At 42.3% G+C, this 26,343-nt stretch overlaps 1 protein-coding gene across 1 annotated transcript in view; it reads left to right on the top strand.

The window, feature by feature from the left end:
• The window catches only part of BAZ2B (bromodomain adjacent to zinc finger domain 2B), a 160,571-nt gene that overhangs the window by 85,483 nt on the left and 48,745 nt on the right, over positions 1-26,343 (top strand). The window contains exons 13-18 of the mRNA XM_015411533.1: positions 7,780-7,990; positions 9,343-9,365; positions 18,315-18,380; positions 19,401-19,466; positions 20,585-20,629; positions 22,164-22,229. Of these exons, the coding sequence (XP_015267019.1) occupies positions 7,780-7,990; positions 9,343-9,365; positions 18,315-18,380; positions 19,401-19,466; positions 20,585-20,629; positions 22,164-22,229 (477 nt within the window). The remainder of the gene's footprint in view (positions 1-7,779; positions 7,991-9,342; positions 9,366-18,314; positions 18,381-19,400; positions 19,467-20,584; positions 20,630-22,163; positions 22,230-26,343) is intronic.

The raw sequence follows: 26,343 nt of genomic DNA, 5'->3' as shown, positions 1-26,343 counted from the left end.
TATGAAATAATGCATAACCATGTTTTGCAAATGGAGCTATATTCATTTTTTAGACAGTAGCAGAAGGAAAACTATTAACTATGCTCATTATTACAAGGGCTGAATCACGGAAAGTGGGGCCTGTATAACATGTAAAATCAAGGGTGAAATTTAGACCTAGGTCTCACAAACAGCACATATTCTCACTGCCATGTCAGAAAGAATTTAAGGTGAGAACACTTCTTGCTAAGGAATATTTAGGCATGTGAGTCAAAATGTAACAGTCAAGAAGCAGTTTTACCACCTCGTCTGCTGTATGGGAGAAGTAGGCCTTGGAGTATCTATCCACTGAACTTCTGTAGTTGTCATTATATCTCCTCAGGGACTAATGGGTAAGGTGGTTCTGGGAAGAAGATTTGAGATCTCAAAGGAAAAATTCTGAGAAGACTAATGTAGCTAAAATCCCCAGATTCTGTGAGAGAAGCCATGATACTAAAACTGATATAAAATTAGTTTCCCTAAGGGTATAAGTAACTACACAATATATTGGTTTTGTGCTGTTTTTACGGTCACAGATTCATCAGTGAAATTCTGGACATTGCAGTTTGGTGAGAGGTTTGATTACTGGGTTGGATTCCACCTAAAACTTTCACCTGTCAAATAGGGGATTGATTCCCCCTTCCCATGCAATCCTCTGATTCCCCACAAGCTATTCATGGAGGTCTTCCATACCCTCGGAACAGCATTTGGGGACATATTTCAAGCTGCTGTGGGAGAGGGAGAATTGAGCTTCTATGGATGGAAATCCTTCCATCTACAGAAATTGCAGGCAGGATCCAAGTCACTGTTTGGCAAATGTTTGGTAAAAATAAGGGTGAGGGTGGATGGTCGATAGAAAATATTCCAGTTTAAGCCTGTACTGTAGAATATACCCAAATATTTGAGTAATCAGAACTGTGAATGAAATGGAATTATTTTTCTTTCCACTTAACGTTGGAACCCCCAATCCTCCCCAAAACCTACTCCTCAGGTTTGGAGAGCTTGAAAGTTGCATGGGATGAACATCTAGAAGGAGGATTTGTTGGGAATTGCCCTTTTTCTTTCTCTCTTGCACAAGCTCTTACAGGAATGGAGTGAGAATTCGTGGTGTTAGGCACCAGTTCCCCCAGTCCAGCTCAAGTCGTTTCTGAGGATCCCTGACTCCAAGAAGCACTTTTTTAGGGAGCTCCCATGGGAAGGGGAAGGCTGCAAAAATCCCTTCTGTAAGCTGTACTTTATTCATAACTCCTGGAATCCAAGCCAAAGCCCTGATCTAGATTGTCATAATTATGTGAAGTTCTTTATTTTTTCTTTCCCTTTTGATTATTTCTTTCAACATCTCTCAATCCCTGAAGCAATGTACACTGCTGGGCCTCTTGTAAAATCAAGATTTACTCTATGCTCTATCACATGGCCTTAGTGAGAATGCTACATCAAAATAAAATATGACACACTCTCATCGCTGCACCACACTGGCTCTCACCAGGCTTTAGAAATTGTGTCCAACAAGCTTTTGATCGCTTCATTACTGAGCATTATTGTTGTGGAATTCATCTGTTAATAGGGTTGTATTGTTGATTTTTTTCTTCTGCTGGTGGTTATTTGTCAAGTGTTGGGCATGGAGGGCTTGTACGGGGGGCTGTACTTGTTGTAAGGCTGTGTTTATTATTTTATTACGGTGCTTTATTATTGTTCCCTTTTATTGCTTTGTTTTATTGTTCTGTTCCATACTGTTTTGCAAGCCACATGTATTAGAAATGGATATATACTGGTAATATAAACAAGTAAATAATAAGTTATGGACCTTCTATACCATTTATACTGTCTACTTCTTGGTACATCTTTGGTTAGATTTTGTCAAGTGCAAACTGAGATCAGTTCCAGCCAGGCAAACAAGACAAACCTTCTGATTATTCAGAGTGTTAGCTCTAAATTTGTTAGTCCATTTGGGGTGGAGGCAGGAGAAATTTAAGAATCTTGGAGAGCATGGGCACTGTTGCATTAGTTAGTGTGGAGCTATGCAGGATGTTGAACTTTGGAGAGCACTCAATGGAGGTAAGTAATTCTTCAGTGTCAGGAGAACTTTTGTTTTTTACTGTCATGAGTATGCTTCAGGGAACATTATTGACAAGCGCAATATCTTTTATTCAGAGTTGCAGCTTTATCTTTTTTATATAATTTAAATAATTATAGTAATGGTAATTACTAATGGAGCTGCGGTGGCTCAAGTGGTTCAGACGCTGAACTGCAGGCTGTGGAACGTCGGTAGTTCAGCAGTTCGAGACCCGGGTGCTGCATGACAGAGTGAGCTCCCGTCTCTAGTTCCAGCTCCTGCCAAACTAGCAGTTCGAAAGCAAGAAATTGCAAGTAGATAAATAGGTACCACTTCAGTGGGAAGGTAACAGCGTTCTGTGTCTTCGGCTTTGAAACGGAGATGAGCACCGCAACCCTAGAGTCGGATTCGACTGGCTTTCGAGCAAGGGAACCTTTACCTTTACCTTTAATGGTAATTAGTGTAAATAGGGTTGCCAAATCCTGAAACCTTACCTGCGGGGGAGGCTCCGTCCCGGTCGGGAGCCGGCTGTGTGTGCACGCGCGCCGCCGCGATGTCACCGGAAGTGACGTCAGATGTTGCTGACGTTGGGGGCGTGGCCGAGCTCGTCAGGGGGAAAATATATGGTTCCCCCCCGACGAGCTCAGCCACGCCCCCAACGTCAGCAACATGGCTGCGTCACCCCCAGGCCCCGATTCCGCCGGGGCGGAACTCGGGGCTCCGAAGCAGGGGATTCCCTGCCCCCCGGGGTCATTTGGCAACCCTAAGTGTAAATATGTTTTTTGGTATTGTTTTCATGTATCTATATGTGTTACTTCTCTAAGCTCCAAACCCTCTTGTAATATTTTTATTGGTTAGTTATTTGTATTTGCAAATCCCCTACACTATTACTGTGTGTTATGTGATAACTGAATATTTGATCCTTATCACCAATAACCTTTGAAACCCATCCTGGTTGCAGTTATACATGGATTGACATGCTTAATTTTTTTGTTAACATAACTGTTTAGCTTTGTAGTGGTAGGATCTGATACAGTAGAAAAGAGTTCTGTAGTACCTTAAAATTTGTGGTAGGCTTATACCCTACCACAAATTTTGCTAGTCTTTAAGGTGGTACTGAACTCTTTTCTACTGCCACAGGCAGGCTAACATGGCTACCCATCATGATCTGTTACTGTTCACCTCAAGAACTGGCTTTTGCAATTTTGAGTGTAAATGAGGGATGTGCATTTCCACCAAATCTTCTAGCATTTTAGTTGTGCATGACTGGAACTGGATTGGGCAACCTGAATGTTTTTTATGCCTTTTTAAACAATTATGACCCTCCTTATATTGCTTTTAATACACATTTGTACCAGAAGGTTTTTGGGGGACTTTGACTTTTGTGTGTGTGTAGTTTTAAAGATTGCATTTTTATCAATGTCACAGTATTAGACTATTATTGTATTTTTTGTGAGCCACCGAGAGTTGATAGAACAGAAAGATGTGGTATATACATTTATTAACAATAACTAAATGATAAAATATTTCATTATTACTTTATTTTTTCATCTTCTCAGGCAGTTTTTGGATCAGAGTGCCTTTATTTCCTTTCTGTTCTCCATATTTCTCTTGAAGAGAACACATATCACATTGTGCTATGTATAATTAATGGCTAAGAAAATAAGATACAGTCATATTTACATTTCTGCCTGAATTATAAGTACATTTTTTGGCAATTAATCCAACTGATTTCTGTAAAATTTATTTCTGATAATGACCCAGAATCATTTGACTGTAGATTGTGATCTGAACATTTCAGATAGTGTTATTCAAAAATCTAAATTAAAATGCCATGTCCAGTCAGTCATGCATTCATTTAGATTTCAATACCCCATTTTTCTCCCCAGTGATGCCTCAGACAGCTTATAACATAGTTCTCCCCTCCTCTGTTTTATCCTCACAATTGTGAGGTAGCTTAAGCTGAGAGAGAAAGACTGACCTAGGGTCACCCAGCAAGCTTGTATAGCAGAGTGGGGATTTGAACCTGAGTTTCCCAGATCCCAGTCCAGCACTCTAACGGCTTTACTGTAGTTCTGTTCATGGTATCAGTTCTATCAACAGAATATTAAGGAAAATGAATTAATATATCATGTTAATTAAGTCGGCTCTGAACATGTCTTACCGAGTCCATTAGTACTTTACATGCATTGTCCACTATTTTTAAAGTGTTCCACAATTCTGCTCTTAATTGTATTTCTCTCTGTCCCTCCTGGCAACTGGCAGGGGGATGGGGGGAGTTACTTGTAGAAAGAAGAAGGCCTAGGCAACATTGCCAGCATCACACAGAAAATGATGTCATCATGCCAGCGACTTCCAGGTGACACTCTGGTATTTGGGCAAAAACTCTATTGTAAAACTGGCTTCTACCATAGAGGTTTTGCCCAAGTGTCACCTGGAAGTAGCTCTTGTGATGACATCACTTCCTGTGCTACACCAGCAATGTGGCCTAGGCCTTCTTCTTCCTACTGGTAAGTCCCCCCCCACTTGCCAGCTGATTGGTCACTGGGGGGCAGGGCCTGGTAGTGATGGACCTCTACCAGGGAGTCTGGTACCCCTGCTCTAACCCCTCACCTTCTGACAGCACACTGCCTAAGTTCATTTTCTGTGAGCCCCTTTGTTTCTTTTTCTTATTTTTTCCTCTGTATTATTAATTAATTAACTTCATTTGTCATTTGCCTTTGAGACTCAAGGCAGATTATGGAGTTATTAAAAATACAATAAAGACAGTATAGTGTATGTCATGAACAATGCAATTATGTCTTTCCCTTTGCATGGAACTACCTGGTTACTTACCTTTTTGCTGCATTCAGATGTTACATGTAACTTAAGTCGGGGGGGGGAGTGGGCACAAACCTGGGTTGTTGCCTGTCTCATGCACATACCTTGCTTCTGTGTGTGTAGTGGTTAAGTGCACAGACTCTAATCTGGGAGAACCAGGTTTGATTCCCCACTCCTCCATTTGCACCTGGCTGGATTACCTTGGGCAAGCCGTAGTTCTGATAAGAGCTGTTCTTGAAAAAGAGCAGTTTCTGTCAAGAACTCTCTCAGCCCCACCTACCTCACAGGGTGTCCGTTGTGGGGAGGGGAAGGGAAAGCAGTTTGTAAGCCACTCTGAGACACCTTCGGATAGTGAAGGGCGGGGTATAAATCCAATCTCTTCTCTTCTTCTTCTTCTTCTTTCTCCTTTGCCTCCCTTCTCATACCAAGAGTCACAGCATAACACTAATTCTGGTTCTCATGATGGAGAAATACAGTTGCACAGTTTAATCAGAGTTAGTTTCCCACTAGCCTTAATCCAGTTTTAGAATCCTGGTGAGTTTGTATGTTTGTGTGTGAGGCGGGGGGAAATTCCAATTAATCCATGCACTTGTATTCAGGTCTTGGGTAACCAGGGCTCCGGTCACACGGGCAGGAAACTGCGGGGGAGAAGCGTGGCTGTTTGCCCCGGGGCAAACTAACGCGCGGTTAAGGAATCAGACCTCCCCTGGAGGTTCCATGGAGGTTCTGTGGGAAGGGAGAGGTCCTGATCACAGGACGATCCTGCGCGCAACAAAGAAGCGCGTGGTGCGGCAAACGGGTGTTTTTTTCCCGTCGTGTACACAAAAAATGTGCATGCTCTGTTTGGTGCTTGTGCGCATCCACGGAGACTTGGGAAAAAAACCCCTTGTTTGCAAGGGGACATGGGCGGGCACTGGATGCCACCGGAAACGCGATCAGACGCCCGCCCTTGCCCCGCAGTTTCCAGAAACTAGTACCTCTGAGGTACTAGTTTTTTGCAGCGCGGTTTCGGCGGGAAGCCTCGGTTGAGCCACGGAAGCGCTACGCTTCCCAGATGTGCCGGTGAGATCGCACCCGGAAACTCCGCCTGACTTCCGTCTCTCTAGCGTGGCTAATGTTCTGTGTGACCGCAGCCCAGAGTTTTATTTATTTGTGATGTTCAGAGCAAGAAGAAATGAGTGTGAGGCCAGAAACAAACTGGGGTCATGTGCATTTCTCCTTAACCACAGTTAGATATGACATCTACCAAGACACATTTATTTAACAACAAAGATACATTTAACTGCTATGCCTGTTTAGATAAAGACACATAATGAAAGTCTCTTCCTGTGAAAATTAAAATGAAATATGCCTTTAGAATTAAAGACAGTGCTTGAAAGTCAGGAATTTGTGATGAATGCGTACATAGCAAGATTTAAGAAGATTGAGTCACATTCAGTGATGACCTGAGGTTTCCATAGCATGGAACAGAGTGCAAGATTAAAGAACGGATTATAACAAATTTAAAAGTTCCTTATTAGGGTGCAAATGTTTTAAATAGTAGGTGAAAGTTAATCTCAGTAGATTAAAATGATATTTTGTTAAATAAAACTGAGACAGAAACAAAGACTTTTAGTACAGTTCTTATAAAACTGAACTCTAAACTGATCATTTGTGCTATTGTCAGAGATGTACATGGAAGACTTCGGAAATTCTTAAGTATCTGCCTGCTGTATTCTATACAATTAAATTATGTGCCATATATTATGTATACTCCTGAGAAACAGATGATTTCATAGAGAAATATATATATTCATTTTGCTGACCAATGAATTTGACATTTGCTTACTTTAAGGATCACTAATAAGGAATGTTTCATGTCTAAATTTGACATTTCAAATGGGATTATTAGGCAAAACAGAATCTAATACAACAGAATAATGACATAAAAACAATGGATTTTGGCTGGCATTTATATAATATCTGATCATTAAACAAATTTTGTTCTGGGGCTCAAAGAAACTATCCAGAACTCCTTAAGAATATTTATTTATTTATTTATTAGATTTTTATCCCGCCCTTCCGGCCTAGGCCGGCTCACATAAAATTATTGTGATGCAAGAGAAAATGATAAGGGTAGTGATAGGTTTATAAAATTAGCCTTGTAAATTAAACAATAAATGTAACAAGTATTATCAATATACAGTGGTTATATTTGTCTACTGTATTGTAGTTATATTTATTAGGAATGTCAAGTGATGAAAGATGCAGGAAAGTAATTAATTAAATTCACTTTTTATCAAAATGTTAAGATGGGTTCCTTATTTTGAGGAAACAGGGCATTTTCTCTTCGGTCAGACAATGTACAATTTGAATTTTAAAAGTTATCACGTATTTTTAGAAGGAAAGGCAATCTTTAATATTTTCATTTCCATCACATTTAGAAATCTGTAATATTTAATTTTCCATATTACAGTTAAGATGTTACAGTTTAAAAGTGAACAGATTCCATTAGTATTATAGAAGATCCACATTTGAAAGATCTTTTTAACGATTTCAGCTTCAAAGAAATCTATAGAGATTTCACTCAGGAGTACAAAATACCTATTGGCTTGGATTGGAAACTGGACAGAAAGAGTTAAACTTCTTTTTCTAAAATGTGACAGAATAAGGGAGCCAGTGTGTCTTTGTGCCCTTCGATCCAATATCCGTCAGTTAAGAATGGAACAGATTCCAGTCTGTGCTTGAAGTTTTAGTTGATTAATCTACCAATTATCAATTCAAACTTGCAGCGCTAATATTTACAGATATATAAACCTATGCTTTGGTGTTTATGCATGTATTGTTGGACCTTTTTATTGTCCATTTTATGTTAATAATGCCTTTCTGTGAAATATATTGGTTATAAGGGGATGCAATGGTGTTTACTGAAAGAAGAGGAAGTCCTTCCCCGTATCAGAGCTATGGAAGGACGTAGAGGACGACCGCCAAATCCAGAAAGACAGCGTGCTAAAGAGGAGTCGAAAATGAGGCGTCGCAAGGGTCGGCCTCCAAATGTTGGTAGCACCGAGTTCCTTGACAACACAGATGCTAAACTGTTGAGGAAGTTACAAGCCCAAGGTAAGAATTTCATTATAGCTTTCCCCCTCCTCCCAACTGGTTGAAAAAGTATCGGTGGAATATTGATTCTACGGTTTCAGAAGGGAAGTCCTTGTCACATACCACTGTTAAAATGACAGCAATTATTATTTTTTAAATGTTCAATTTAGGGAATTGCCCAGACTATGAACTTTTCTCCATAGTTCCCAGAGGTTTCTCGGCTGTAGCCCACGCATTTTGCTTCTCTTGAGGTTCCACAACCTCAAAGGCGGATGTTGCTTTTCCAGTCCTGTTCCTTTGCAGTGTCTTTTCCTCCCTCCCGTTGCCTGCTGAGGCTTCCTTACTCTGGGTGGAGGGGACGAGAGAGTGACTGTGGATGGTACAGAGCTGAAGAAGCAGCCCTTGCCATTTCTTTCATACTTCACAGCTGTTGAAAAACCCTGCCTTTGTATTTTAATACCCATATACCTTAACATGATAACAGTCCTTACACATTTGCTTGATTCAGAAGAGAGGGAGGATATGAAAGATCTAGCCGTATATTGATCTTTAGAAATCTGTATTGTTCTCTGTCCTATGCTTCTGGGTGTATCTAGCATTCAGAGAGAAAGGATACGTGTGTGTGTTTCAGCTGTTCAAGGCCCCAGTTTTGTCATTTAAATTAGTCTCATATGCTTTTATATCCTTCTCAAAATAGTCGATGTTAAGCACTTTAATATAATAGTCCCTTTCTCTACTATTATTAGTTCAGCCATCTCTATTCCTTTATTTCTTAAGCATACATTTGCTATGATTCTGTTCCTATGTGAACACTTCCTTGTCTGTAGAAATGGATTCTGGCTCCAAAAAACTTATGCCCTTAATACATTTTGTTAGCCTTTAAGATAACCATGAGACTCTTTGATACTGTATATAAATCCATGTTGGCAGTCATCCGAAGAAGATAAGAAGATAGGCGGAAGACAGGAGAGCCTGGCGGGAGATTGTCCATGGGGTCGCGAAGAGTCGGACTCGACTGTGCGACTGAACAACAACAACTCTTGATGTCTCACTAGCCTATGTTTATATTTCTGATACATATATTTATTACCTGTACAAAACATGGAATTTCCTTTCTATTCTGCTGTGTTCTAGTGAATGATGAAGAGATTTAGTGTAGCTTGGCTTCCATACCACAGACATACACACACCAGTTTTGTGTAGTCATTAAGGCATCTAGCCAATTATAAAGTATTTGATTCCCCTATCTTGAGGATTTTCTATTCATGTTGGTAGTCTGGCCTGGGAGCCTTCAAGTTAACAATATATTATTTCTCAGAGGACTTCAGGGCTCGTTTCACTTGTGCTTTATTGAGCTCTCCCTAAACATTCAGGCATTTCAGAAACTATTCATGTGGTAATTTACCTGGGGGATTTATGAGGCATGGATAATCTATATGTAGATATTTACATGACCAAGGTGTAAATGCTTGCCTAGATGAGAGCTCACGCTTTACAATGTGCGAATTTGTTCTGAGGAATCATCATTAAAATTTGCTAGCACTGGCACAAAACTTCAATTTGACAATGATAATGAAGAAGCTTAATATTATACTAACCCATTAGAAATAATTGCCTGCTAAAGGGGGAGAAAGGGGTAGCAAGCAAAATTTTTGGCAGTCTAAAAAACTGGGAAAAAGCCTTCCTTATCACTACTGAATTCAAATTTCTATTACACTACTGGTTTTGATTACCTCAGCTGAGAGAACTTTAGTGGATCAGTTCCAATAGATGAAAGCAACTTTATCTTCTCATCTTGGGACTTGAGCTCTTGGTATGATGTCTTTTTGAAAAAGAGAGAGTTTTCATCAGCATTTCTGCTGCTTGTATTTACATATGTGCCTCATGATGCGATAAACATTACAGAGCTGAGTTCAAGCTTCTAACACTTATGTGAGGAGGATAATTACCCAGCACTTGGCACATGCTTCAGAGAACATGCCAACCTTCTGGAAATTCTAATTTCAATGGCTCCTGATTCTGTCAACTGGCACATATGTATAGTTCCAAAGAGTGTGCATCTGTGGCATAAATGTTCTGCCAATAATTCCCGGGGGGGGGGATGCTGTAAAATAATTTGTCTTGCACTTGAGATTCTGCTGTGCCATGTCCAAGTATGATATGTATAGCTGTGGGTTTCACAACTGTTGCTGCACACTGTTGCTTTTGCAGAAAGCCTGGCTGTTTTGCTGGGAGACCCCATAACTCAGTGTGAGAACACAAGCTTGGCATATTGATGTTCCAGTTTAGATTTGCCAAGTCCAACCATAGCTGCAGCGGGGGGAATCCCACCCCCAAAGTGCATCGCGGAGATGTGCCCGGCATGATGACGTCACCCAGAAGTGACATCATCGCATCAGGCATGTTGAGGGCGGGACCACTATCATTTGAGGGAAAGCCATAGAGTTTTCTCTCGAATGATAGAGCTTCCCCCTGCAATGTTCCTGGTGACGTCATCACGCTGGGCACGTCTCTGCGATCCCGGCACTTTGGAGGTGGGGTTCCCCCTGGCGGCCTCATCCGGGCCGGCAGGTAACGGACCCACCGAGCAGAGGTTCCCCCCCCCGGGGACCTGGCAACCCTATTCCAGTTTCAACCCCCAACTTATGCAGTTAAAAGACCTCAAACAGCGGAAAATACTGATCTGATAGCCCAGTGTGTGTTGGGAGTGGTTAGGTAGGCCTTGTAGAGAGCAATGTTCAAATATGTGCTGGCTACCTGAAAACTCATTGTGCCAGCCAGACTGTATCAACCTAGCTTTCCTGTATCAACCTAGAAATTGAGAAGATGAGAAGAGAACTGCGTACACGGACCTGATTTCCTAAGGAGGAAGAACAGGCTACAAATGCAAACAATAAATAAATGGTCTGAATTGAATCAAGCAAGTTCATACTATGCTCTTATTACACTGGAGTGATGAGTCTGCTTCAGTGGGGAGGGCGCCGTAGAAATTTGATTGATAAATAAATAAATAAATATGTAGCCCTGTAAGTGGCACTGTAGTAGAGGGGATGGTATTCATGCAGATTAATTTAGTATTTAAGATACAGCACTTTTAAAAAGCAAAAAGGGAGGGCTATCCTTGCCAAATCATACTTTATACTTCCCTACTCAGAAAACCAGAATAATGTGAAAACAATTTGATTATTTTTCAGGAGGAATACTGATTATTACCTATTTGTGTCTGAACCAAATTTAACAAGAACTGTCTAGATCAGTTACTTCATTTATACTCTGCTTCTCTCCCCAGTTGGGGACCCCAAGCACTTTACACAATTCTCTTCTTCTCCATTTTATCCTCACAACAACCCTGTGTGTGACTGACCGTTGTGGGCCAGTCAGGGTTCAGTAAGAGCAAGGACTCCTCAGTAGAAGAGGAGCCCCATGTTGCCAGCTCTGAGTCAGCAGAAGCTGGCAAGAGGGAAGGTGAGCTGGAGGCTTGTCAGGATTCACAGCCAACAACAGGTGCAGAACCACTGACACCCTCCAGCTCTGATTCAACAGGTGAAACTCAGTTGATCATTTCCAGCCCTCCAGTATCAACCACACTCTTAGAGTGCCACAGACGGAGGCTATGAACAGAACTACAGGAGAGATGACAAAGTGCACACCTCCTGGCCCGACACCAGCTGCTTGAGTAGTTGCAGGATTACTCCCGAGCACCTGGCTACAAGTATGACCGTTAAGCATATGACTGTAAGAATCAAGGATTTTTTCAAGGAAAGGGGAGCTAATCAACTACCACCCCATTGGCAGTATGACTGCACCATAGACCTGGTCCTTGGTGCACCCCTGCCAGTAGGGCATCTGTATTCATTATTGGAACCTGAGTTGCCTGCACTCCGGGACTTCCTCACCAAAAACCTGCAACAAGGGTTTGTCCCTCAGCCTCTCCCACCTCCACGCCCATACTTTTTGTTAAGAAGAAGAGCAGAGAGCTCCAGGTTTGTAACGATTATGGGGCCCTGAATAAAATCACCCTAACCTGCTATCTCTGACTTCTGACCTACTGGAACACCTAAAGGGAGCCCAGATTTACACCAAACTGGACCTCCAGGGTGCTTACAACTTGGTGCACATTCAGGAAGATGATGAATGGAAAACTGCCTTTGGTACAAGGTATGGTCACTTCGAGTACCTGGTAATGCTGTTCAGGTTGATCAACACACCCACGGTGTTCCAGAGATTCATGAATGATATTTTTCGAGACCTCCTGGTCCAGTTTGTTTTTATTTATTTAGACAACATCTTAATTTACTCACAAACCCCAGTAAAACACTCCCAGCATTTGAACGTCATGTTACAAAGACTATGGCAGCATAGCCTGTTTGTCAAGTTGGAGAAATGCACCTTTGATCTGCAAGCTGTGGAATTCCTTGGGCATGTGATTTTGCTGCACAGGATCAAAATGGATCCAAAGAAAGTCGATGCTGTACAAACATGGCAGGCCCCATGCTCCTGGAAAGATGTGCAGTGCTTCTTGGGCTTCGTAAACTACTACCAGCAGTTTATCCTGGGTTTACTTCCATCACCGTCCCTCTGACACAACTCTTGTGTCCTCGGGACATTCCAGTGGATGCTGGAAGTGGACCGAGCATTTAAAACCTTGGTTTATCTCTGAACCCCTGCTCTGGTACCCCAATCCACAACTGCCTTTCATTTTTGAGGCCGATGCCTTTAGTACAGCAATAGGAGCTGTATTTTCACAGTGAGATAACTCCTCAAATACTCTGCAGGCTTGTCAGGATTCACAGCCAGCAGCTGGTGCAGAACCACCGACACCCTCCAGCTCTGATTTAAGTGAAACTCAGTTGATCGTTTCTAGCCCACCAGTATCACCCACACCTTTAGAGCTCCGCAGACGGAGGCTATGAACAGACCTACAGGAGAGACAACAAAGTGCATGCCTCCTGCCCTGATGCCAGCTGCTTGAGTATTGCAGGATTACTCCCAAGCATGACCCTTAAGCATATGGCTGTAAAATCAGCCAAGAGAGGCTGTTAGGCGTGGAAGCAACAAGACAAAATCCCTCTGACTCTGCAACCGATGCACTGGATTTTGCCTCTACCCTGTGACTCTTCAGACTGTTTCCTGACTCTGCCTTCATCTTGCTCCTGAATCTGCTTGTGAGTAACCCTTGGATTCTCTGACCTTGCTGTACACACTGACTCTCACACTAGACACCTGACTCTGTGCTTAACCCTGGACCAGACTTTGACTACGCTTCTTGAGGAGTTGGTGCTCTTGTCTTGCTCGCTCCACGCTTTGACAGCACGTGCTACGCTGTTCCCAGCCTGTCTTGCAACACTGACCCAAGGTTCCATGGCAAAAATATTAAAACATAATCTGAGTTAAAATGTTCAGTTCTACAAAATACTGTATTAATCCAATCATTTAATTATTCTTAATTAATTATTATTAATCATTAAAATAATAATGCTTTACTTATTAATTATTTAATTATTAAATATTTAAATACTGTATTTATTTATTTTAATGGTTTCTATCCCATCCCATCCATCCACTGTCATTCAAGGTGGCTAAAATTAACATACTTTAAACCATTATTTTAAAAACCAATAACAATTGTCTCAAAAAATCAGAAGACTTTTTAACATCCAGTATGACAAAAAGTACCCTGACCTGGATAGCCCAGGCTAGCCTGATCTTGTCAGATCTTGGCTGCTAAACAGCATTGGCCCTGGTCAGTATTTGGATGAGAGACCATCAAGGAAATCCAGGTTTTCTATGCAGAGGCAGGCAGTGACAAACCACCTCTATTCCTCTCTTACCTTGAAAACCTTACAGGGTTGCCATAAGTCAGCTGCAATTTGATGAGACAAAAAATTCTGGTGAATTTGAAAGTTTATATACTGTTTAGATCGGGAAGTATCAGCCCACTATTAGAAAGATTTCCTGGGAGAGCAAATAAAACCAAGCTTGATTATCTCCTGTCTGATAGAAACCACCAGACTACTCGTCAGGTGGCTAAATTCTGTGCTCAGGTTTACAAGCACCAAAAATCCCATATGGCAGCATGACTTTGTAGTTATTTGGTATGATTCTTTGTTTCTAAGACTTAATTCTATCTTTTTTATCATTTTTAAATTTTCTTAATCAAACTGTACTGCTGGTCGCTGATGTAATAAAAATAAAGTGATGTTCCCTCCATGTACTGTTTATAACAAGGTTTATGCCATACTGTACATTGAATAAAAATGCAGATGATACTGCAGAAGCAGACCACAATCATTGGCATGCAGAGTGCTTAAAATATATTATCTATATCATCTGTGGTAAAAAACACAATTGTGCTCTTTATATAGGATGTCTCTGTCAGTGTAATCTTCTCTGTTGAAGCAGTTGGTTTGCGGGTTCAAGGAGGGGTAGAGGGGGAGTTATTAGAAGGAATGACACACACACAGAGCATCTTTTGGTAAAACATGGCTGCAGCTTATTTATTTGACTACAGACAAAGGAGCCATGGCACAGCATCGGGATGGATCCAAGCATCGGACAACCCACCTGCCGACCCGATGAACCCCTTCCCCAGCCCACCTGCTGGGGTAAAACTGTGGAGTGGAAAGATAACGGGACACATGTGGGTGCTGGCCTCTGGCTGGTCCCTTGCCACCTGGTGCTGTAAGCCAGCCAGAAGTCCCCACCTGGGCATGCGGCTGAATGGCTCTACACCCCAAGGCCACTTATGGGAGTCCCCAAAATGGAGGAGGCAGGCACGCAGGCACAGCCTCCTCCCCAAACAGATCTGTTCCCATGCCTAAACTGCCAAGCTGTGACAGTAAAAACAATCAACTAACACATGAATCATAACAACCAATATACGAGGGTGGGTGGGTAAGCCGGCAAGCCAGGAAAAGAGGCCAAGGAACACGTGCAGGCTTGCTTAAGTAGTCCCTGGGCTCTTGCTGCCTGTGCCCACCCTCTGATGTGATGCATGACATGGCACGCTGAGGGGAGAGCCGACTCAACCCTTTCCCATAGCCTGAAGGGGCTATGTGGCCAAACAGTCCCCCTTCCAGCCTCCCCTGCCTCCTGGACCACAAACAGTGGCTGAGGTGAGTCTCTTGCCATGCTTTAAGGTGGTTTCAGAGCATGTTGGTCTGTAGTAGAAGAGCTCGATCTGAGTCCAGTAGCACTTTAGAGACCGACAAGATTCCCAGGGTATGAGCTTTCTTGAATTAAATCTCCCTTTATCAGATTTGGTATCTGACAAAGAGAGCTTTGCCTTTCGAAAGCGTATACTCCGAAAATCTTGTTGGTCTCCGAGGTGCTACTGGACTCAGATCTAGCTCTTCTATAAGGTAGGCATGACAAAATATTCCGTCACTCTGGCTTCATCCAATAAAAGGCATGAGCAGAAGGGAAGTAAGCCATTCAGCAAACTGCGATGGCAGAGGAAGTTGAATGATACATTTACTGTGCTTGTAGTACCTCTTAATTTATCTGCGAGACCTTGACAGAAAATGTATCACTCTTTCACTGTGATCCTAAATGTATTAACTGAAACTTACTTTGTCTTTGTGACTTACATTATCAATGTCTGGCCTTCAATTATGTTGCTGGTATTGTCACTGTTGTTCCTATTATTGATTTAAAATTAGTACTCTTAGGTTGTGAAACCCTTAAGTAGATAATCCTCACAATAGGCCTCATGGCACTATAAACACATAGTTTGCCCTATACCATATTGGAAATTAGGAAATTAAGGGAGCAAGCCTAACCGGGTCTTCTTGGAAGTAGGTCTTATTTGATTTAATGGGACTTACTCCCAGGAAAATGTAGCATTAATCTGCTCATATAAAATGCTTCTGATAAACGGGTGAATATACTATGAGGTAGGTGATTAATATCCTTACACTATAGATTGGAAAATATTGAGAAAAATATAAATATTCGAATTAATTTCATTGATAAAGGCTAGAAAAATTAAACTGAATGAAGCTAGTTTTTACAATGATATTTCAATACATTATAAACAGTGGGCCTATTTACATATGCCTGGAACTAATTGTAAGTGGGAAGCTTACCAATTAAATAATGACTGTGATTTAGATTTCTGTGTCCAGAATCTCAGTGTCTTGTAGCCATATAAAGTCTTCACAGGGGTCCCCCTAGCCCCAGACAAGGAGGGTTAGGCACAAATTTGTGCACTTCTTCAAGGCTGTAATCAGATGGCAAGCTTAACCACTCTTGAAGTTAAATTGTGTACAATCCTGGTATGTTGCCAGGCTGTTATGCATACCTTGCTCCTCACCCCTCCTTTTCATGCACAGAATTGGGGTTAAAAATGAATTCTGGTTGCCCATGACATAGGAATGCAGGAACATAGGTTAACCAGAGTTCGTTTATTCCACCTTAACTGGTGGGCCAAACTAGACGTTAAGGTGTCCACGGATTGGATCCATGGCCTCTGCCACCATTTTAGAACTGAACTCGGGCTATTTAAAAATATTGCGAGGGCATGAGAAGACCAGGCGCACTTGTTTCACACACGCATGTCTTTTCAAGTGCCGAAACTACCTGTTTTGGCGCTTGAATAGGCATGGGGAAGGGAAACAAGATCATCTTAATCCTCACAGCACTTTTAAATGTGCTGAGTTCGGACCACTCTTGAAGTTAAATTGTGTACAATCCTGGTATGTTGCCAGGCTGTTATGCATACCTTGCTCCTCACTCCTCCTTTTCATGCACAGAATTGGGGTTAAAAACGAATTCTGGTTGCCCATGACATAGGAATGCAGGAACATAGGTTAACCAGAGTTAGTTTATTCCATCTTAACTGGTGGGCCAAACTAGACATTAAGGTGTCCACGGATTGGATCCACGGCCTCTGCCACCATTTAAGAACTGAACTCGGGCTATTTAAAAATATTGCGAGGGCATGAGAAGACCAGGCGCACTTGTTTCACACACGCATGTCTTTTCAAGTGCCAAAACTACCTGTTTTGGCACTTGAATAGGCATGGGGAAGGGAAACAAGATCATCTAGTGCAGCCACACAGCCAATCCTCACAGCACTTTTAAATGTGCTGAGTTCGGGTCTAAAATGGCAGTAGTGACCACAGGTCTAGCCCATGAACACCACAATGTCTAGTTTGGTCCTGGCATGTTAAATCAGAGTGAATTCTGCACAGGAAGGGAGGATGGAGTGAGGCAGGTGTGCAATCCTGTCATACAGTTTAGTTTAACTACAGTTAAATTTACCATCAGAATGCAGCCAAAACTTTTAAGAAATGAGTGGCAATAAATTGCTATGTTTGGTGCATAAATTTTAATGAGATGGAACTAAAGATTGTAAAACTTTCAGAAATTCCAGTGTTTGTTCTGCAGGAGTAGACTACACTAAGTCAGCACTTCTTATGAGACTAGTGCTCAGTACTTTACAGTCTGTGGGCTGTATTGTGGGCTTTAGAGTCTATGGGCTGTATTGTGGGCAACCAATGGCCTTTTTTTTTTTAGCTTCTGGAACTTTCCTTTAATAGCTTTGGGTTGGATCCAACCAACTTTTCCTTTGGTGAAAAAGGGTCCCCTTTGATAACCAAAAAGAGTATTGGGGGGGGGATAATGGGATCTGCATAAACATGTTGGGTGGGAGTTGTAGCAAGGAGGGGAGTTAGGTGAGGTGGAGTGAAAAAGCTGGCTGGATCCAAGCCCTTTGTCTACAGCTCTTGAAGGGTCTCACAGTGCAATCTGAAGCAGAGTTCCATTCTTCTAAGCCCATTCATTTCAATTATTGTAGGAGGGTGTACCTGTGCTTCTAACTGTACTGTGTCAGTGCCACAGCCATCACATTGGCCTGTATGGTGCCCAGCTATTTGGAACAGGAAGATCCATCCTTTGCATTCTTTGTGATGCAGTTGTGTGACACTTGCCATTGCTCTGCTCGTTGATGGCATATGAAATAGTTGCAGCCGCCCTTCTAAGGTGCAATCAGATACAATGTGATGTCATTACATTCTGGGTGGGGCTTTTTGCCAGAACTGGATGTGTCTGTGTGCACCGCCTAACACTTCACTGTAGGCAGGGTTGCCAACTTCCAGGTGGGGCCTGGAGATCTCCTGCTATTTCAGTTGATCTCCAGACAACAGAGACCAGTTCCCCTGGAGCAAATGGCTATAGTGTATGGCACTATACCTTGCCGAGGTCCCTCCTCTTCCCCAAACCCCACCCTCAAACTCTCCAGGTATTTCCCAGGCCAGAGCTGGCAACCCTAGCTGTAGGCTATGGGGGGATAGCATCTGTTATTATTGCTGCTTAAAACAATTGGAAGCTTTTCTTCTTGTAGGAAAAGATTAAGAGAATCCAGCAAATCAGAATGGAGAAAGAACTTCGGGCTCAGCAAATTTTAGAGGTATAACGTGTCTGTTGAAACAAGCTTTTTACAGCAAAAAATAAAGGGGGGGCTGTTACAGGAATTATAATTTTACATCAGAGTATCATACTGTCTCAGATTTGTAGATATCTCCATTTGTACACTGAACTGTGTCTTGTACATTCTTACCTTCATAGTTCATGTAAAGCCATTTGGCAGTGGCCAATTCACCAATTTTATTTTGAGAGAATATATATATATATACAGGATCGTAAAATGGAGTTTAGTTCAAATATGAGATGAGAAACCTCTGTAGCTTTGGGGAAGCCATATTACAGGTGGCGTAAAGAGAAATGCTAAACGTTTGACAGAATCATCATCAGAAGCAATAAGCATTAGGAAAGTCTTTTTCTAGTTGACATTTGAACAGCATGATTCTAACCTTAAAGAATGTGCATGTTTACACTTTCAAAGGATTTGTGAGTCTTCACGTTGTAAACAGTTGGTTTGTATATTGGATCCATGCCATGTATAGTTAAGTCAGAGGCTATTTAAATTTAGATTTCTGTTTCAGATCTTCATTTCTGATCTGTCTGGCAACAGATTTCTTTTTAGTCTCAGTTGTTATACCAGTTGTTTTAATAAATTAAGCAATGAGAAATGTTCTGATAAAGTGCTGATAAGTGGATTCTTACTGTTGGCTTTAATTAAGATCTTGAAATTGTGCCCAGCTGATTAAGTATATTCACCTCAATTAAACATACAAATCTGTAATTGTCCCATCTTGCGTTTTAGACAAAATGTTTAAAAGCTGTGTCGTTGCCAGTAGCATTTTTTAAATTATATTTTCATATATGACATGTTCCTTAGTGTCCACACACACACCCCACAAGTTATAAAAAAAATATATACTGAGGAAGAAATCTGTTATAACCTACACATAATGTGTGGTATTGTTTTGCACCTTGTGAGGCATGAAGCTTTTATTTCTAGTCTGAGATTACTTTCCAGTTGTCGTGGTGCTGTTGCATGACCCTGAGACCTGTTTTGCATGCACAGGCAAAAAAGAAAAAGAAAGAAGAAGCAGCAAATGCCAAATTATTGGAGGCCGAGAAACGAATAAAGGTTAGTTTAGATGAGTATGGGAGTGTTGTCTTTCTTAATCTTCCAAACATTAAAACCTGATTGACAGTACACATGACCAATGGGGTAGTGTATTACATTGTCAAACAAACAAACAAACGGATAAAAAGCTTTTATTTAGTGGCCTCCATCCTACCATTCCACTGAGCAAAGTCGGAAGCTTCCTCCAACTTAAGTGGCTCTTCTGTTGGTGGCTCTTCCTCCAACAGAAGAGCCACTTAAGTTGACGAAAGGCTCCTGAGGCTGGAGGAAGGCCCCTTATCCTTGCATCAGCATAAGGTAGGACACATGCTGGTGTGTTTTGGTATGCGTGCATATACATTTGTACCTCTATGTTTTGAGTGCCTACCTAACAACCCCTCAAAAATGGTCACTGCATTTTTTAGAATTAAATATTCAGGGTTTTTTAAAAAGTGTCCTGAAATCATTATAAGCCACATATATCCTTGACTTGAATATTGGAAAGCAGATCCATTATTTTATCAAAGTCGGGATCCAAAGAGCTGCTGTGTACATTGCAGTGTTCCATACAGATATTGTTTACTGATTCCTCTGTTCTCACTATGGCCTCATGCATACCCTGAGAAGTGGTGGTTTTTTTTTTTAAGGTTAGGGAATCTTCTAGGGTAGCATTAGATATGCCAAGAAGTAGACCTAGGTAGCCTTCCCTGAGGGAGCTGAACCGGTCCTTCAGTACATGCAAGGGCTCTTTGGATCCTGGTTCAAGTTGTTGCTTTCAAGATTTGGGGGATGATAAAACTGCTTGGCTTTTATACAGAACATGAAAAACTTGTTTTTGCTTGTTGCTGCGTAGCACAGAGTTGATCACGTACCTGAAGGCTTTGGAAAGCATGTTGTCTCAGTCCTGACCTTCACATGACCTGGACATTCATTTCTATGCATCTTCTATTCATCCTGTTTTCATCCTATCCAGCACACTGTTCTAGTTTGTTAGGAAAGTTTAAAGAATAAGAACTCAATCACAGGGAAGTCCCTAGATTTTATCTTTTTTACTACTGGCTTGCATGTTGGAAAAAATAGTCCTTCTTTTAACATTCACGTTTATTAGATACTTGATTTGCTTTTTTTATATCTTTAAGGAAAAGGAAATGAGGAGGCAGCAAGCTGTTCTACTGAAACATCAGGTTTGTACACCAAGCTTCATGGGATACAATAAATGCTATTTTTAACTTATGCCTAAAATATTTGAAGGGGATGGGAATATTTTCCTTTTTTAAAAAAATCTGGACTTAAAGACTGCTGCTTAATATTGCTCTTCATCTTATGGGTAAATTGCCTTGCTTTGGAACTGGGATCTTTGGGGGGAAATTATAAAGTGGGGGTTATTTTTGACTCTGTGATTTCTGTTTCATAATGTTGTGCCAACTCTTTCTACCAGGAGTTGGAGAGGCATAGACTAGATATGGTATGGGTATGTTTATTTTTGTACATCTAACACCGCATTGTGATTTGGTTGTGATATGGTTGTCATAGCGATGCATAAAATGTAGCACTGGCTGCTGTCATATTACATACTGCTGCATGGCTTTCCAGCACAGTGCATTGCATACATCTGCTTGTCTTGTCTGTAAAAAGAGGGGGGGAAGGCACAACTTATCTCAAACTTATTATAAATTGACCCTGACAAACTGTGTATGAGGCTGTTGCCTTGACATCAAGCTGTACTAAATCAGGGATAAATTAGCCTTACCCAAAACTGTGTGCGCTTAACCTATCACAGGTTATTTACTCACCAGGCAACTTTGGCTACACATCCTGTAAATCCTATTCAATGTTTTATTCATTTTAATTGTTTCAAAATATATTCGTTATAGATCAATAAAATTATTTTAACACAGTGCAATTGGAACCATGTTAGTTTCTTAAAATGGTTACAGAATTGAGTGTGTTATCTTTTCAATAAATTAAAAAAATCTACATTATTTCCGTCTGAAAATGTAGTTTGTACTACCTTTTGCATTTTGCTATAGCCCAAGACTCACTCAATATCATAAAACCTGATGTATGGTGCAGCTTCTGTGGCTCTGGCTAAAGGACAGATACCAGTAAAGAGGACCATCTGTGTTTGTGTATGAACTGTGGCTAGTTTACCCGAAACTAGTTTTGTTTTTTTAAGACTGATAAGTTTAGGTTAATCCATTGGCTGCATACTGAATTTTCTATAAAGAGAGAAATTTATAGACCAACATGTGGTCAAAATGATCTTTAGCTAATAATTTAAAAAACCACTTCTGGTTACTTTCCAAACGACCTGCCATTACTGACTTCTATTTAATTGGCCACTCAGTGAGTAATTTGCGAGCTTTCTGTTATAGCAGATGTAAGGTAACTGACCTGTTCCAGCCAACCATTATGCTTTTTGTTCTGCCAGCTTCTGAAGGAGCCTCACAACTGACCATAAGTAAATCTGTATGCTTCTGTTTTACACTGTCTCCATGTTCATCACTTTACCTTTTGCTTTCAGTTGTTCTTGTATTTGCTTTCTAAACCTGAACTAAAACATGCACAGACTTGGCTATTCTTTCCCTTTATTTAGCGTACACCTTGACTTGTCTATTAATGCTAAACATGTCCTGTTGAGCTTTGGAATAATTTTTGTTTAAGTGACTCTGGCTTAGAGTAGTAGATTTTTTGTTCTAATTTTATCTGCTTTAATAGGAGCGAGAAAGGAGAAGGCAGCACATGATGCTAATGAAAGCCATGGAGGCACGTAAAAAAGCAGAAGTGAGTACAAAACCCCTGAAATGGGGTCACGTGTGTTCTGCCTTTGAAGAGAAAGCTTATATCATGCAGCTAATTCTGTTTGATCAGAATTAATAAATACAGTTCAGGTAACAAAAACAGGTAACTTGGAATCGGAAACCCCATTAGTTCCCTATGCCAATTAGGCAATTCCAAAATTTTACTTGGCAAATACAATTTGATTTTCCCACAGATTAATATAGTATTTTCTGTTAAGTCTGCTGGTTCTCATTTATAGATTCTGGAAACTGGTAATAGTTTTCTGGGGTAACTGGTAATTTATTAGGAAGGCATGTTGCTTAGGGTTGCCAACAGACGTGGAAAACAATGTCTTGTCATTTAATAGAGGCTTAATTTGTAAAAATGGGCAGCTGAAGCGTCTCATGGTAAGTAGGCATCCCATTAAAGGGACAAGACGTTTCTTTTCCACCCTATGTTGCTTATCTGTCTACTTGTCTGGTCTCATGAGAGTGACAAAATGGAGCCCTCTGCAGGCTTGGCATGGAACATACAAGACACTTTAAGAGCAACACAATTCTACTTTCAGTCATAGCAAGACGTAGAACTGATGTGTCCCTTCACGGTCAGCTGCTACTCCAGTACGTTTGCAGGGAATCTCCGCACGGACCAGTCACTCAACTTCTCTGTGGTTTCTTCCTACAAAGATCATTAGAATAAGGGAGGGGGAAGGGTGTTAAACAACTGCACGGTATGGAATGAATTCTATATGCATTCACTTCAAGAACCTATATCTAGAGCAATGGTACTCACTCCATAGCTCACACCAACCCCGTAGCTAACAACTTTTTTCTCGGGGCCAATGTTTTTCTGAGGGGGCCTGCCATCAGGAGAAATAAAGCTGATTAATAAGATTTTAGAAGGGAGAAAGCTTTGTGTTCCCGAAGTGAAAAAGCCGGCGGGGTGGGGGGGACGGGGATGGCGAGAACAGCTGAAGGTGACAGTCCATTCATTTCTTAATGGGATCCGGGTTGCATGCGTCTGCAGGCGAAAGGCTCGATGGCACCAAAGGACTGAATGGGGTGGGCGGGCAGACGGGGGATTTCAAATGTGCCCTCCCTTTCCCCCTCCTCCTCCTCCCATACTGCTTCTGGCACAATCCGCTCCTTTGCAGAAAACCAGCACTATGCCTGCGGGGGTGGTGGTGGACAAATATGTATAACTCTCTCTCCTCCCCCAGGATTCTTGCTGATTAGAAGGGGGTGGGGAGGGAAGCCTGAAGCCACGAAGGCTGACGGGGTTGGGGAGAGAGAAGCACAGCGGGAGTCACCTGAACCTGCCAATGCCGTCAGAGTGCCGAGCAGCCTGCAGGGAGGTTGTGAAGCCGACGGGGCTGGCAGCGATTGCGGGGTGGGTGGGTGGAGTGTGGGGGAGGGCCAGGCTGTCCTCCCAGATTGCAGGAGGGGGAGGTGGCCCCGGGCAGGAGCAGAGAGACTGCGGGTGAGTGGCCGGCTACATTGGCCACCACCTATGGTACTCAGCCTGGGCTCCTGGACGCTGGTGGGGAGCAAGTTCCATGGTGAGCTCTCAGTTAAGTAGGCATTAGGCTGTTCGGGCCAGAGGAGCTGATGCTTTGCAGCTGGCCGGGGAGGCTTGCAGGTCCCTGGAAGCTTGCAACAGCCTCCGCTGGGAAGTCATTGCCCCCCCTCTGCCTCACCACCGACTTTCTCCCGCAGCCCACACTAATTAACCCTTTCTGTGAGGCGATCGATCGGGAGTGAGGGGGCCAGGGGTACGAAGGGGGAGTCAAGGACCAGGGGAGGGTCCCATAAAAACCTCGGGGGGTGGGCCATGTGGGCCCCGCGGTAGCTACGGGCCTGGCTCACAGACAGCTACGTTCACACTCATTATCAGATTACTTTTGACCATATAGGGGTTGTCTCTTCCCAGTGCTGTTGAACTTTAGCCAGCTCTTGTGTATCTTGACTCTCGAGTGAGGGTAATGGCTTCCCTCTCTGCATTCTCACTCTCTCCTCAGCATGAGGCCCAGCAGCTCAGGCAAGAGAGTGAGATTGCCTGATTTTTCTGATTTTGACACATACAAATCTGAAATTTATAAGTACCTAGTCAACTGTCAGAGGTTAATTACCATGGCACATTACCAATCAAATACTGCTGGGTATTAAGTACCATTACATTTTATTTTCAAGATGCTACTGCATGTCAACTATAAGAACTGCCAAAATTCAACACATCCAAATAGGATATATCAAGTGATCTTCAAACTATTTTGATGAGTTCTATGTAGGACACACTTTGAATTCACAGTGGGCAACAGTGAAGAACTATGAACTGTTAAGTGTACCCTAGAACATGCCCCAGAATCCTCTGCACTGCACAGTGTAGCAGAATCCCAGAGGCTTCCTAACAGTTGTCGGTGTGGAAAAGGCTTTGTCAAGGTAGAAAGTCCAAAACTGCATATTTGCAAGAGTTTCAAATACAACATACCATGTCTTCTGTCAAATACTGCCAAATATCAGATTCTGCAAGCCAATGTCATTGGATATTAGAGGTGGATACACATCACATTCAATGATAGTGAATTTCAGTGTTTTATATTCAGAGAATATTGCAGCATTTGGCTTCTAAAATATTTGCCAGGATAATTTTGATAAGTTTTTTTTTGAGAACAAACTAATTTAATCTGTACACTCAACCCTTTGTAAAAACCAGGGATGTCATAGCTTTAATAAATAAAATGAAGAGCAAAAAATGATGAAAAAATACAGGATTTTAAAGTAGAAGCTTTAAAGCAGAAGTTTCCTGCACATTGTTCAAGGTAATTAAGATTACTGGCTATCTATGACAGAGTCAACACTGGAACAATTCAGTTATCCAAAAGCAGCATATTGCATGATTTGAGAGCAAATAGGAAGAGCAATGCCCATCATCAGTGAACACCTTCTCTAATTGGTACAGTTAAGCCTACTACATGGGTATTAATTTTGACATGTATTACTCAATTTATAAACTATGTGAAACTTCTGTATGCAACAAGCGAGGACCAGCGAGAACTCACAGGGAGGGGGCATCCCATTTCCCTCACCTTTGATTTCCCCCTCTCCCCCACCCCTTCACTTAATTAGTTTTTTGCCCCTAATTCTCCCTCCCCCTCAGACCTTCTCTCAGCTTTTCTCTTTTTCTCATTCTTCCCACCCCTTCTGTCACTCTTTCTCTCTCCCCCCTTCTCTCAGGCAGTCTCTTGCTTTTTCCCTCCCCCTTAGCTCTCAGTCTTTCTCTCTCTCTCCTTCTCGCCTCCCACCCCATTCTGTTGCTCCTCCCTTTGGCTTACTTGGCTGTTTGCTTGCTCGGTTGGCTCAACCAGCTGCAGTGGCTCAGGCTTCCACCTTTCCCCTTCCCAGTCCACCTCCATCACTTCCTCCTGTTCTCCACCAAAGTCAGCCTCCACTGTCATCTTGGCAGGCCTGATACAGAAACCCTTCAAGTTCAACCAGGCTTTCCTCCAGCACTGGGAGTTGCTAGGCAGTAACTCGGGACTCTTTTGATTGGTGCTTTATTCAGGACTTTGTTGACTGGTAGGCTTCCGTTGTCCCTTTCCCTCTTCTGCCTGCCTGGAGTATCACCAATGCTTCTGCATTTCAAGCTCATGTGACTGTGATTTCCCATCCGTCTCCCACACAGGCCATCTCCCACAAAGGCCATCTCCCACAGAGGCCTGCAGAGGCATGTTGTCTGCACAACCACTGACAACAACCCTTCCATTTTTTAATTTTGTTTTTACTTTTTTTGTGTGTTCTGTGCACCTATCAATCTGCAGTGGGGCCAGGTTCAGAATCTCTCCCTTATATATAATTGAGTAAGACGCAGCGTCACGCAGTGGAGAGAAAATGCGCACCAACAGTGTTTGGAGGCTTGAGCTGTCTGTCAGAAGCTTCCCCAGCTTCCATTGGCCGTGTTGCCTAACTCCCACCTCAGAACACTCCCCCCCCCCCGCCCAACTAGCCAGGGCTGGAGGGAATCAGTGGAAGGCTGGCGCCGGCAGCTCATCACCGCTCACCTCGGCCGGATTCTCCCCCCCCCTTTATTGCATGCCTGTTTTCCCCCCTCCCCCACCCAC

Source organism: Gekko japonicus, unplaced genomic scaffold (assembly GCF_001447785.1).
Source record: "Gekko japonicus isolate JY-2015 unplaced genomic scaffold, Gekko_japonicus_V1.1 scaffold6, whole genome shotgun sequence".
In the NCBI taxonomy this organism is placed as follows: domain Eukaryota; kingdom Metazoa; phylum Chordata; class Lepidosauria; order Squamata; family Gekkonidae; genus Gekko; species Gekko japonicus.
The sequence above is the reverse complement of the archived record's forward strand: the minus strand, read 5'-3'. Positions and strand labels throughout refer to the sequence as shown.